The 12,562-nt window shown below is 53.2% G+C and overlaps 1 protein-coding gene across 2 annotated transcripts in view; it reads right to left on the reverse strand.

Moving 5' to 3' along the window:
- Positions 1-196: 196 nt before the first annotated feature.
- The window catches only part of Padi4 (peptidyl arginine deiminase 4), a 28,153-nt gene continuing 15,787 nt past the window's right edge, over positions 197-12,562 (reverse strand). Inside the window, exons 7-16 of one of the 2 annotated variants that reach the window (XM_028753973.1) lie at positions 12,172-12,350; positions 11,975-12,078; positions 11,669-11,780; positions 10,702-10,809; positions 6,733-6,887; positions 4,891-5,035; positions 4,666-4,768; positions 2,703-2,770; positions 2,331-2,471; positions 197-645 (exon numbers count right to left, since the gene is read on the reverse strand). In XM_028753973.1, coding sequence (XP_028609806.1) covers positions 412-645; positions 2,331-2,471; positions 2,703-2,770; positions 4,666-4,768; positions 4,891-5,035; positions 6,733-6,887; positions 10,702-10,809; positions 11,669-11,780; positions 11,975-12,078; positions 12,172-12,350 — 1,349 coding nt within the window. In that variant the 3' untranslated portion in view covers positions 197-411. Of the gene's footprint in view, positions 646-2,330; positions 2,472-2,702; positions 2,771-4,665; positions 4,772-4,890; positions 5,036-6,732; positions 6,888-10,701; positions 10,810-11,668; positions 11,781-11,974; positions 12,079-12,171; positions 12,351-12,562 lie in introns of both variants that reach the window. The other variant, XM_028753972.1, reaches the window with a different exon arrangement.

A 12,562-nucleotide genomic window follows, 5' to 3' on the forward strand; every position in this document is an offset into this window, starting at 1 on the left:
GAGAGAGAGAGAGAGAGAGAGAGAGAGAGAGAGAGAGAGAGAGAGAGAGAGAGATCGAGAGAGATCAGAGTAAATAAGTCAAAAGCTCCCAGCCATAGTCAAAGCTCCTTTGTGCTTTGAAATTGATTCCAATGTGCTTTACAAAGGATGGGGCTGTGTGTGTGTGTGTGTGTGAAACTCGACGGTAAAACAAAGATACAAACCCGTGTTTTTATTGCAGCATCTCTAAGCAGAACTGAGCTTGCTACGCAAGGACCATTTTAGGACACACAGAGATGGGACAGGAGCCAGATGTGGGTGAAGCAAGCGCGGCACAGCAGGGAGGGGCGGCTGCCTTTGCTGCACCTCACTGCAGGGAGCCAGCCACCTCTGGCCAGGACAGTCCTCGAGGGAGGCTGCGGGGGTGGTGGCTCAGGGTACCATGTGCCACCACTTGAAGGCGAAGGGCTTCCTGCGCACGTTGGTGCCACAGTGAACCTCCCCGTGGTACAGGTGGTAGGCGTAGAAGTCGTTGATGAACGTGCAGTGCAGACCCAGCGGCTCCAGCAGGGAGCGCACCTTCTCCTCCAGGCAACAGCGACCATTGATGATGGGCCCGAAGGGCTTGGGGATGCCCAGGTGCTTGCCGAGGACCAGCATGTTCACCTGCGGGAAGGTGAAGGACCGGAAGTGAGGGGGCGGATCAGAGGAAACAGCCGCTAGTGTAGGACCCACAGGTCTAGTAGACTAAGGCTGTTTCTTTATTCCCTTTTCATCTCCCTCCCTCCCTCCCTCTCTCTCTCTTTCTCTCCCTCTTTCCCCCTCTTTCTCCTCCCCATCCCCCTTCCTCACTCTTCCTCTCATTCCTTCTCCCCTCCTTCTCCTTCTCCCCTCCCCCACCCCTCCCTCCTCACAGTGTTTGTGTGTGTCTTGCTGGGTGGATGCACCCAGAGCCAAGGAAGGCCTCTTGTGTCCCCTTCTGCTACTCTCCCGTGTATTCCTTTAAAGCCCCCATCTCTCTCCCTGAACTTGCTTTTTCCCAACTAGGCTAGAAGCCTACAAACCCCAGGTGTTTTTCTGTCCCTGTGTCCCTCAGAGCAGTGATTTACAGGCATGTGGGTGACACCCACCTCGTTATGGGGGTGCTGGGATCCGAACTCTGGCCCTTAGGGTTACACAGCAAGTGTTCTTAGCCACTGGGCTCCCTGGCCGTACCCCACCCTTGAGTTTTACGTAGACTCCTGTGTCTGCCAGGTGCATGCAGGTGTCTAAAGGAATCCAGGGGACACGGGTAGATCTCTAGACTGAGGTTGTGGGTGGTTGGAGGGCCATTCAATGTGAGTGCTAGGAATCGAACTGGGGTCCTTGAGAAGAGCAGCCAGGGCTCCGACTGCTTAGCCATCCCTCTAGCCCACACATCTTGTTTTGGTGACTTTGTCTCCTGTAGCGCACACCGACCTCAAATCTACTATGTAGCCAAGGCTGACCCTGAACTCCAGCCTCTCCTGCCTCCCCCTGTCATGAGGTGGGCACACACTTACACTGTCTCTGCCTCTAAGAGGCGCTGTATGGGAAGAGGGCCATGTGCTATCTAAGCTCACTGAGAAGCCACAGCACAGAGAACGGTGATCCCTGGGCCTCAGGGGGGACTATGTACATTCAGGGAGAGATGGAGACAGGTTTTCCTACTCAACAGAGTCTTCAACACATGGAAGAGACACCCCAATGGCCAGATTGGAGCTGCTGCCTGGGAACCCCAGAGCTCTGGGGAGCCCACTTTGGGAATGACTGTATTGAGAAACATGGCCAACCTCTTACACCTAGGTAGTTCTCCACCCTGTATTCCGGCGTTCTTTGGAGAAGGCTGGTTAAAAAAGGCAGTGGGAGTTGGGAAGACACACGTGGCAGTCATACTTAAGTAACAAAGGTCAAATCTGGCCCCGCTTTGGGTCCTGTTCCACATGAGCTCCCTTCCTGGCAGTGAATGGCACCGCAGAACACTTTGTCTATGGCCCGTGTCTGCTGGTCCCTGAACCCTGTATGAGGGTCAAGAAACAGCAGGGTTGAGTTGGTTCTGAAACCAGACCCTGGCTTTGCCATCTCTCGCTTGCTGTGTGTTTTTGTGTTGGAGACCTAACTTCTTCTTCCTGCCTCTGGAAAGGAAGGCCATGAGAAAGAACATTCCTGACATAGTGTGAGGTTCAGAAGAGGCTCTGGGTGCCGAGAGGGCTATGTGAGCCTCAAAGGGTACACGGAAGAGCCACCTGGACCTGCCTTAGGCCTGGCCTGGCTGTGTGCTGCGGGTTAGGAAGTCATCAGAGGAAGTTGGGTGGTGGCTGTCACCTCCTTACCATGTTTGGGAAGAAGGCCTCGGCCTTCGGGTTCTCCTTGGAGTGCCACACAAGCCTGAAGAGCTGCGGGATGTCGATGATGTCACCCTCTGCCAGGCCCAGCTCCCGCTTTAGCACCTCACGGTTCCAGTCAATACAGCTCTGGTAGAGAGCCCAAGGGGGTGCATTAGGGGAGGAGATAGTGTGGAACAGCAACAGGGATCAGTGGTAAGAACTGGGGTTCAGGCTCCCAGGGACCTCATACACTCCCCTCCTGCGCTCTGCCAGTGCCTGGGCTTCCTATCCTGGGCTGGTAGCATTGTGAACAGGCCCGAGAGCCCTACCCCCCACCATGCACCCCCACATATGTAGCCAGGGACCTAGGCTGAGTACCTCCACATAGGCATTCTGGTCTCTTAGTTTCTGGCTGGACAGAATGTCGTTGATTGTCTGCTTTTTCCCTGTTGTGGAGAAAGAGAGAAAAAGATGGCCCCAACTCAGAAAGCAGGCTACCCTCCAGTGCCTCCATTCCTTTAATGGATATATTCTGTTTCAAGATTCACTGGCTCCCCCAAAGGCCCCCATCTCCAAAGGCATTCTGTTGGTTTTGGAGAAGGGGTTTGAGAAATGTTGTCTTTAATGATAATCCTTAGCACCCACCAGCTCCGGGACTGGCACAGAGTCAAACCAGTAGGGCCAGCTGAGTGACCCCACTGAACCTCATGTGACCGGGGATGAGAAAGGTGACCATCGAACAGAGGAGCCTGCAGCTTCAAACAGGACAAAGCCCGGAGCAGCAGAGAAGACAAGCTGCTGACTGAGACAGGATCCTGGCAGAGTCAACCAACTAGGCCAACAAACCCCATTCCTGTGCCAGCCCTTGATCCAGCTACACAGCTGTGGTGGCCTTGGCACCAATCAACAAGACTGCTATGTCAATGTCCCCGGGAGGTGACAATGGCCACCTGGAAAGGGGAACTGTTTGAGGAAGGCTGTTCAGGTGGAGGAGCCTCAGGTCTGCTCGGGAGTGACGTAGCCTGATTAGACCCCTGGCTCAGGAGTAGCTTAGAACTCGGGAGCTCCTGGTGGTCTGTGTTTTTTCCCCCAATCCCAAAGCTCTAGTCCTTGGTCTCAGAGCCTACTTATTAATTATTATTTTTATTTTTTAGGTTTACTTTTATTTTATGTGTGTTGGTGATTGGCCTGCATGTATAACAGTGATGGTGCCACATCCCCAGGAACTGGAGTTATAGACAATTGTAAGCTGCCATGTGGGTACTGGGAATTGAACCTGGGTCTTCTGGAAGAACACTGAGTGCTTTTAACCCCTGAGCCATCTCTTCGGCCCCTCTTATTTTAATTTTTAATGTGTATATATATTTGTGCACCACACATGTGCCTGGTGTCTGAGGAGGTCAGAAGAAGGCGTCGGATCCCCTGGAACCAGAGTTACAGGTGGTTGAGAGCCACCATGTATGTGAGTGGTGGGACCCAAACTCAGGCCCTCTGCAAGAATGACAAGAGCTCTTAACGGATGAGCCATCTCTGCAGTCCCTATATTTACTTTTAAAACAGGTTCTCATGTAGCTCAGGCTAGCCTCAGATTTGTTATGTAGCTAAGGATGACCTTGAATTCCTGGTCCCCAACCTCCTGAGTGCTGGGCTTAGAGGTATGCATCACCATATCCAGTTTATGGGTGCAAAGGATAGAACCTGGGGACAATCCTGGCAAGCACACTACCATTTGAGCTACATCCCGAGCCACAGATCCAGATCCTATTCGGAGAGGAGGAGGCTGGGGGGGTGGGGGGAGTGACCTCAGTGACAAAGTAATTCTCTGGCATGCGGGAGACCCCAAACTTCCACTTTTACCAACACAGAGGAAAGAAAAGAAAGCAAGAAGAGTGGGGGCGGAGAGTGGGGTGCTGGTTTGCTTAAACATATTTAGAGAGACTCTTGAGCCCCCGAGAGCCCTTAGCCTCTGACCCCGACCCTTGCCTATTGAATTTACTGAAAATTTTCCACCCCATGGACTTCACTCATTCAGATCGGTCACGGCTGCCTCTGGGTCTTCATAGTTGCCTGTGTGCAATATTTTCCTTATCTGTCACCTCACCACCTCCAACTCCCTCACTCTCCCCCTTCCCTCGCCTCCCCTGCGGCCTCTGACTCAGGTATCCCAAAGGCACCTTTAGTTGTCTTGGTAGCTCTTAGGGAGCTTGGGGCCCAGCGCTGAGCATGGTGCCCCGCACATAGTAGGTACACAACCCTCTGTTCCCTATAGGATCTCAGGGAGCAGTGGAGCCGGCAGACGGCAGAAGCTGCCCACACAGGACGCCAGCCATGGTCAACTTACTCTTGAGTCCTTCCAGCAGTGGCACCTCCCCGTGGCCCTGGCTCTGCAGCTCCTGAAACAGCTGGAAGCAAGCTCTGGGGCTGGACAGCAGCAGCCGAAAGCCCTGCTGGGAAACGCTGGAGTCAGGGAGCTGCTTAGCCACCCACCCGGGGCCCCTTCTATCACCTTCCTACCCCCACAGAGAGGGAGGGCTGGCTTCTAAACCCTGGCAGAAGGGTCACACACCTGCCTGTCGGGTGCTGGGACGAAGCTCAAGAACTCATCCACGTGACCCACAAATAGCCAATCGGAGAAGAGCCTCACAGGGGCCTGCACCTGCTGGGCGCCCAGGAAGTCCTGCAGGGCCTGGTGCATGTCCCGGCTCTCGCTGCTGCTCTCACAGGGATACGAAGTTATGACAGCCGTTAACATCACCAAAAGACACAGTGACAACTCCTAAGCGGCCTCGAGATCTGACCTGTTGACCTCCCATCATAGGAGGGACTGGGGAGGGTTGCTGGACCCTCCTGTGAGATTCTAGCTCCTGCCTGCATCCCTTCCAGCTTCGATTCTGCCCTAATGGTGTATTGTCACATGCAAATGTCCCGAGAACTCCATGCTAGAGCAGTGGTTCTCAACCTGTGGGTCGCAACCCCCTAGGCGTTGAATGGCTTTCGCAGGGATCACCTAAGACCATCAGAAGACACAGGTATTGATATTACCATTATGATTCATAAGAGTAGCAAAATTATAAAGTAGCAACAAAAATAACTTTATGATCAGGGGTTACCACAACATGAGGAACTGTATTTGAAGTGTCCCAGGGTTAGGAAGGCTGAGAACCACTGTGTTAGAGTGTAGCCGTGTAGGAGAAGGCTGACTGAAGGGGGGTCATCTATGTTCGGGTGAGACTTCATGGTGCTTCACAGTCACCCACCCGCCTGTAAATGACCCTCACCCATACTCAGTGTAAGCCCAATCCACCCCCGAGCGGGACCTTGGAAGAATGATTATTTTGGTCAGTTCTCAAGATCCTGTCTGGGAGAACAGAACGTTATTTCCATTGCCCTAGGAAAAGTTGCCGTAATAGGCGTGGCCGTGGGGAGGTGTCTGGGGTTGGTGGCCTGGCAGAGGACTTTAGGCTTCTCCCACCTAAGGGAGGGACCATGGAGCCTGGGTTATCATGGTACTGACATCTGAACAATTTAGGCTTTGTCACTGCAGCTTCCTTTTGGGTGTGGGGAAACTGAGGCACGGCCACTGAGGTACATAGGATCAGTGTCGAACCACAGAAAGTGCTGTCTGCTAACTCGGCCTAGACGCCTGTGTGATGGAGAAGCATGAGCCTCAGAGCTCATGTCAGGTCTGTTGTGTGGTCTCAGGAGCACACCCCTTCGCTTCCCTGAGCCTCCTCTGGGTGGCCTTCTTACACATGTTGGCTTTTCCTCTTCCTCTCTCTCTCCCTCCTCTTCCCCCTCTTCCTCTTCCCTCTCTCCTCTTCCTCCTCCTCTTCTTCCTCTTCTACCTCCTCAGCTTTCCCCTCCTCCTCTACCCCCTCCTCCTCTATTTCCTCTTCCTCTTTTTCCCCTCCTCCTCTACCTCCTCTTCCTTCTCTCTCCTTTTCTTCCCCTCCTCCTCCTCTACTTCTTCTTCCCCCTCCTCCTCCTCCTTTTCCTCTTTTTCCTCTACTTCCTCTTCCTTCTCTTCCTCCTCCTCCTTCCTCATTTTGCCCCAGCCACCCTGGCCTCCATTCCTGCCTCAGGACATTTGTTCATGTTCTTTCCTATGCCAGGACACCTCTTCTGTGTTCTCTTTTATCTTACTCAATTGCTTTCTCTTGTCTGTCACACTCTGTGCTCTAACCCCAGCTTCTGGCACACAGTAGGTGCTCAGTAAACAGTCATTGACTGAAGGCATATAAGTAGGCAGAAGCAGGCTCTGGAGATTCCTTACCCTCTGTGTGGATGCCTCTCAATGTTTGCTGACCTCCTAGGTTTGCAGGACATAGCAGAGGCCTTACTGTGACCTTTGTCACTGTCCCCTACCCCAGCACATGGGTCCTGGCCACCCCCATGTTTTTCTCCTTACCTGGAGTAACCGCTGCTCCCGATGAGAATCCTGCCCAGTGGGTATTCCTTCCCTCTGACAGTGACCGGGGGACTCACCTCCAGGTTCCCAAAGGCATCCAGCCCAGTGACCTCTGCTGTATAAAGCTTTCGGGTGACATAGCCAAAATTTGGACCCTAAGATGGGAGAAGGATACAAGGGGAGAAACGATCGTCCCTGGGTGGAAATGGTGGCTGCACCCCTGGTGGTCACAGGAGGGAGTTCTGTGGGTACCAGAGAGGAAGCTTATGATTCTGCAGTGTGGAAGGGATGTTGGACTGAGTCAGTGGCTCTTAGAAGTGATGGGGGCTTGCTGGGTCCCTAGCAGGTGTCACCTGCTTGGAAAACTCCTGCACAGAGCAACAGACTCTCAAAGCATTCTTTCTGTTCTCTGTGGAGGTCGGGAACGGGGGAGGAGCAGAGACAAGGCTCCTTCAGCCAGTCTGAGGAGGGACAGAGGTCCAGGTGACCGCCGTGGCTAGCACCGTGCTTCACACCATGTCCCCATCCTGACCCTGGCCTAGAATGAGCTTTATGGCTTTACAGATGCTTTACATCCCTCTAGTCCTCACTAGAGGATACACCGGTCACCCCCAGTGCGAGCTTTGTGGGTGCTGCCGCAAATCACTACCAGACAGTGGCTTAACATAATGGTTTGTCCTCCTGCCGTTCCAGAGGCCCCAAGTCACTTGTCACAGAATGTCACTTGTCACAGAGTGTCACTTGTCACAGAATGTCACTTGCCAGAGTGTGGCCTTAGGTCCATCACTGAGGCCCCATAGGAAGCATCTCAAGAGAAAACACCTCGTGTGGGATGGCACTGCCTGCGGTGGACTTGTGCAGCTTGCCCACTGTGGTCCTTTTGCTGTGGGGGAAGGGCAGCCCCACCGTGCCTCCTTCATTTCCTAGTGTCGGCAGGTGGCCTTGCTATTTCATGGAATCTCACCACCCACGTCACAGCTCCAGTCACCTCTGCTCCCCCAGACACTGGACACCAGACATCAGACGGATGTCGGCGCCCACCTGTCTTCCCACTCGTCTTGCCCTGAGAGCTATGGAGTCCTCCTCTCCTCAACCCACAGCCTTCCCGTGGGGCTCTCTTCCCAGGGGACAGCCTCGAGGCCACCTTTCCCTCACCTCCCTCAGGATGGCCAGAAAATCCTGCTGGCCTGGTCTTGTAGAGCCACCCAGACAGAGCCTGACCACAGGGGCCACTGTTCTCATTTGGCCTGCTCTCTTCCCACTCTGGCTGGCCCCTGGATCTAATCTCTTTATAATCTTAGGTAGGACACACCCTCCCTGGCTTGAGACTTACTAAATCACCCATTTCTCAGATTCTAAACTGACAGTCCCACCGAGGCCAGCAGCTCAGTGACTTTGCTGTCCATAGCATTGGGTTAGCTTTAACGGAAGTATTTTGTTTCAATTCTATTTCTTTTAGAATTTTTTATTTATGGGGCTGGACAGATGGCTCAGCAGTTAAGAGCACTGACTGCTCTTCCAGAGGTCCTGAGTTCAATTCCCAGCAACCACATGGTGGCTCACAACCATCTGTAATGGGATCTGATGCCCTCTTCTGGTGTATCTGAGAACAGCTACAGTGTACTCATATAAATAAAATAAATCTTTAAAAATTTTATTTATGTTTCTATTATTTTATGTGTGAGTTTATATGCACCACACGTGTGTTGGAGTCCACAGGGCCCCAGAGAGGACATTGTCTCTCCTTGAGCTAGAATCACAGGAGGTTATGGGTCATTATGTGGTGCTAAGAACTGAGCCTGGGTCCTCTGTATGAGCAGCAAATGCTCTCTCAAGATGGAGAGAAGCCGGTGTGGTGGCGCACACCTTTAGTCTCAGCACTCAGAAGACAGAGACAGGTGGATTTCTATGAGTTTCAGGCCAGACAGAGCTACACAGCAAGACAGTCTATTAAAAAAAAGAAAGAAAAATAAAAACAACTAAGAGAAGCGGGAGAGTCACATCTCCTGTCTTCTCTATTTTCTCTTTCATTTTTTCAAGACAAGGTTTTCTACACAACCCTGAACAGCCTCAGATTCTGCCTCCCCAGCTCCGAGCTTTCGGATGCACACAGCCTGTTGATGTGAAATTTCCCAACCTCTTACTGAAAGAACAGAGGTCACAGGCTGGCCGCTCACATCCAGCAATAGGACAGCGCCACACCCTGGCCGGGAAGAGAAGTGACCAAATGCGCTGGAGACAATGTAACAAAATACTCCGCCAGAAATGAGCAGGGAGGGAGTCCAGCACACAAGGCTTGTTAGTTTTTGTCAGATTGATACAAGATCATCTCCAGAGAAAGAAATCTCAACTGAGAAAACATCTCCATCAGATTAGCCTGCCAGCAAGGCCCTGAAACATTTTCTTGATTAATGATTGCCCACTGCAAAGCCAGCCCTGGACTGGTGGTGGTCCTGGGTCCTATCGAAGGCAGGCGGAGCAAGCCATGGAGAACAAGCCAGTAAGCAGCGTTTCTCCATGGCCTCTGCGTCAGCTCCTGCCTTGACTTCCCTCACTGACAGACTGTGGTGTGGAAGTATACACCGAATAAACCCCATCTTCCCCAACTTGCTTTTAGGCAGAATGTTTTACCAGCAACAAAGAAGCAGACTGTGACACTGACGTGAGTCTGACAGCATCAGGAGAAGCCAGGCTGGGTAGGATATTGATGCTGAGACCTGAAGGCTGAAAGTCAGCTAGTGCTAGAATGGGGAAGTGCATTCCTGGTGGAGGGAATGGCATACGGCACGTACCAAGGTCCTGGGGTCAGGGAGTCATTGTGTCACTCTGGGGACAGTTTCCCTGTCCCTCTGGTACTCTCCACAAGGAAGAGTTGAGTGAGGCATGTATCCAGCCAAGGACCTGCTGCTGCCTCCTTCCATCCAAGGTGGGATGAGGCAGAAGGGGGATTCCCGTGCTGAGGATCTGTGTTACAGAACAGAACACTGGGAGTCTGGCTCACAGCAGGGAAGTTGGCCTTTGGAATATCTAAGTGGTAAGATGCAGGTACTGCAGGCAGGGTGGGGGAGTGGGGGCACTAAGTCTTGGCAACGGTCTTGGATAAACTTCCTCCACCATTAGCCAGCACAGCTTGGCCAAAGGCACAGGGTTTGGCCAGGAAGAAGCAAAAGGAGTTGTTGAGGAGACAGACGTTTCCTCCCAAGCCTCTGGCATGGGGTGGACTAATATCCCTCTCCTTGGAGCGCAAAATATGCATGACTGTATGGCTTGTTCCTCCTTTGTCTGAGGGTTCCATGCCCCAGTTCAGGCTAGGGTCTTCCCTGGATGGGACAGAGGCAGCATGGGAGGACTGATGTTGTCCCTCTTGAGCCTCGGTTTCTCCTTCTGTGAAATGGATCCACTGAAAGCATCTCTATCAAAGATTGTTACACGGAATGAGTCAGAGCCCATGGAAAAGTCAGCCCATGGCCAAAGGCATGTGGGCTCAGTAAGCATGCTATTATTTTTATTTATGATGATGACCTGCGCTGAGTTGGCATCCATCTGCCAGGCCAGTCATGTGTGACTCACCAATATGTCACTTCAAAGTCCCTACTGGATTGACTGTGACTGACAAAAGTCTGGCTGATTCTGAACCCCCACCACAGTCCCAGTGCAGCTCCCAAAGGACAGACCACGCCCAAGAGATGGAACTCCTACCTTGTGGCAAGAGAACTCTTAGGTAGCCCCAGATGCCCCTCACAAGGTTATCTCAAAGACCAGCTGAGCTCATGTGGGGCGAGGCTCTAAGAAACCAGATCTTATCAGAGTAATAGCTGAGGTAGCCAGCACCACCCCCGGAGTCCTGCTGGAGTAGAATCTCAGTTTTAAGGACCAGGCTGCTCAGGGGTGATGGGTGGCCTGGGGGGAGATGGATTGAGAAGGGGGCACTGGATGGCTGGGTGTTGGCCAGGCCTACAGCGTTCCTACCATGACTCGTTTGACAGGGAAATCCTTCAGGCCTCTGTCCCTCGGGGAGTCAAAGACCACAGGCAGCGTCTTGTGTGGGGCCTGGATGTAACCAATCTCCATTTCGTCCTGGAGAGATACAGAGAGGCTGCGGCTGTGTGACAGTCTTGGCACCCAATGTCGGGTGTGCTGTGGACCCACCCCATCAAATTCTCCATAACACCAGAGAATGGCCCTGAGGTTGTCGGCAGACCTGTGTCCTGCACAGCCTGCTGGGAAAATGAATAGGACAGAGGCCCTGACTCTGTGGGGGACCCAGGGCTGTGGCTGGGATGCACTGTTTGAGCCTTATCCTGGAGGACAGTGAGCATCCAGCGTTGGGGTGACTAGAGGTGCTGGGCATGGGGACCCTGAGTGCTCCCAATATTATACCCGGATAGGCAGAGGCTTCCTTGGGAAGGTTGTTTGCTGAGCCCAGGCGGGAGGAGCCTCCTGGATCTCACAGGAGCAGACAGCCCACCCAGCCCTGTAGGTGGTGCACACGTTGTCAGAAATAAATCTAGTGAGGGCCCTAACCCTCTGGCAGTTATGTGGGGTGGGGGTGGGGAAACCCTGGGCATTTCCTGGTGGAAGATGGGCCTGTGTGAAGCTTCCCAGGTATCAGCCTACAGCAGAGGTGGGACAACAGGGCGGGACTTAGCGGATAGGGAGAGGGACACGGTCCCACCAGAGGGATGGCATACACGGAGGAGTGGCCTTGATGCTGGCCGTTGATGAGAGCTAGGGACAGACATGGAACTCACTATCTACATCAGATGAACTCTCTGCTTGACCCTCCCCTGTCCCCTCTCCAGTGTTAGGACCTTCTGAGGCTCCTTCGTCTCAGTCCATCCCAGGAAGGACCGCCTCAAAGCTGGAGCTGTGCCCCAGGAACCCAAGGCATGTGTGTGTGTGTCTCCCTTGGCCTCAGTCAGATGGGACCACGTACCTGCATCCACTGGTCTTCCATATTCTCCTCCTCAGGGCACACAGTCAGCTTGCACTTGGCTTTCTTGGTCAGAGTAGCCAGTGACTTTAGGAAGTCTTCATTGTCAGAAAACCTTACAAAGATTACACCTCATCATCACAGGGGGTAACAACAATAACAAACAATCTGTCCCTCAGGCTCCTCAGCCAATCGTGGCTTCCAGGGGCTGAGGGCGGGAAGTATGTTTTCCCATTTCCAGAAAATGCAACGCCCCAGAATTCAGGGCTCTCCTTAATGTACGCAGACACCCCTCCCCTAGAGCTTCACCTGCATACGTATACCTCCTGGGGGGGCTGCGTGTTGGGGGTCATGATCCAGGGGGCCACACGGAACGTCACACTGTCTTGGAACACCAGGGCCTCGGGAAGCTCCTGGAGGGGAGAGATGGGAAAAGGTTGTCACATCAGGCAGGGTGCTATGGCTGCCTCCCCTCCCCCACCCCCTATCCCTAGGACAAGGCCTACCGGGTTAGATTTGTCCAGCAGGGAGATAGTGAGGGAAATGAGCCCCTTGAAGTCGGCGTCAGGGAAAGCAAGGCCTTCCACATAGAAGTCTGTGCTGTGCTGACCGCCGGGCAGCTCCAGGCGGTGGGAGAACTGCTGTGGTCCCAGGACCACCTTGTACTTGGACGGCAGTTTGCCCCCTAGACAGAGGCGAAGTGTACTTAGGCCTAGCATGCCAACATGGCTCTGATCTCCTCTCCTCAGTACTGAGGTGCCTTCCCAGGGTCCCTGCATGTCACTCAGGTGCCCCTGGAGGTGTCTAGGGGGGTAAAACTTCCAAGTTCCAGTTGGGACCTTGTTCCCCTAACCCTAACCCTAACCCTAACCCTAACCCTAACCCTAACCCTAACCC

This window comes from Grammomys surdaster, unplaced genomic scaffold, assembly GCF_004785775.1.
Source record: "Grammomys surdaster isolate TR1022 unplaced genomic scaffold, NIH_TR_1.0 125977, whole genome shotgun sequence".
Classification (NCBI taxonomy): Eukaryota; Metazoa; Chordata; class Mammalia; order Rodentia; family Muridae; genus Grammomys; species Grammomys surdaster.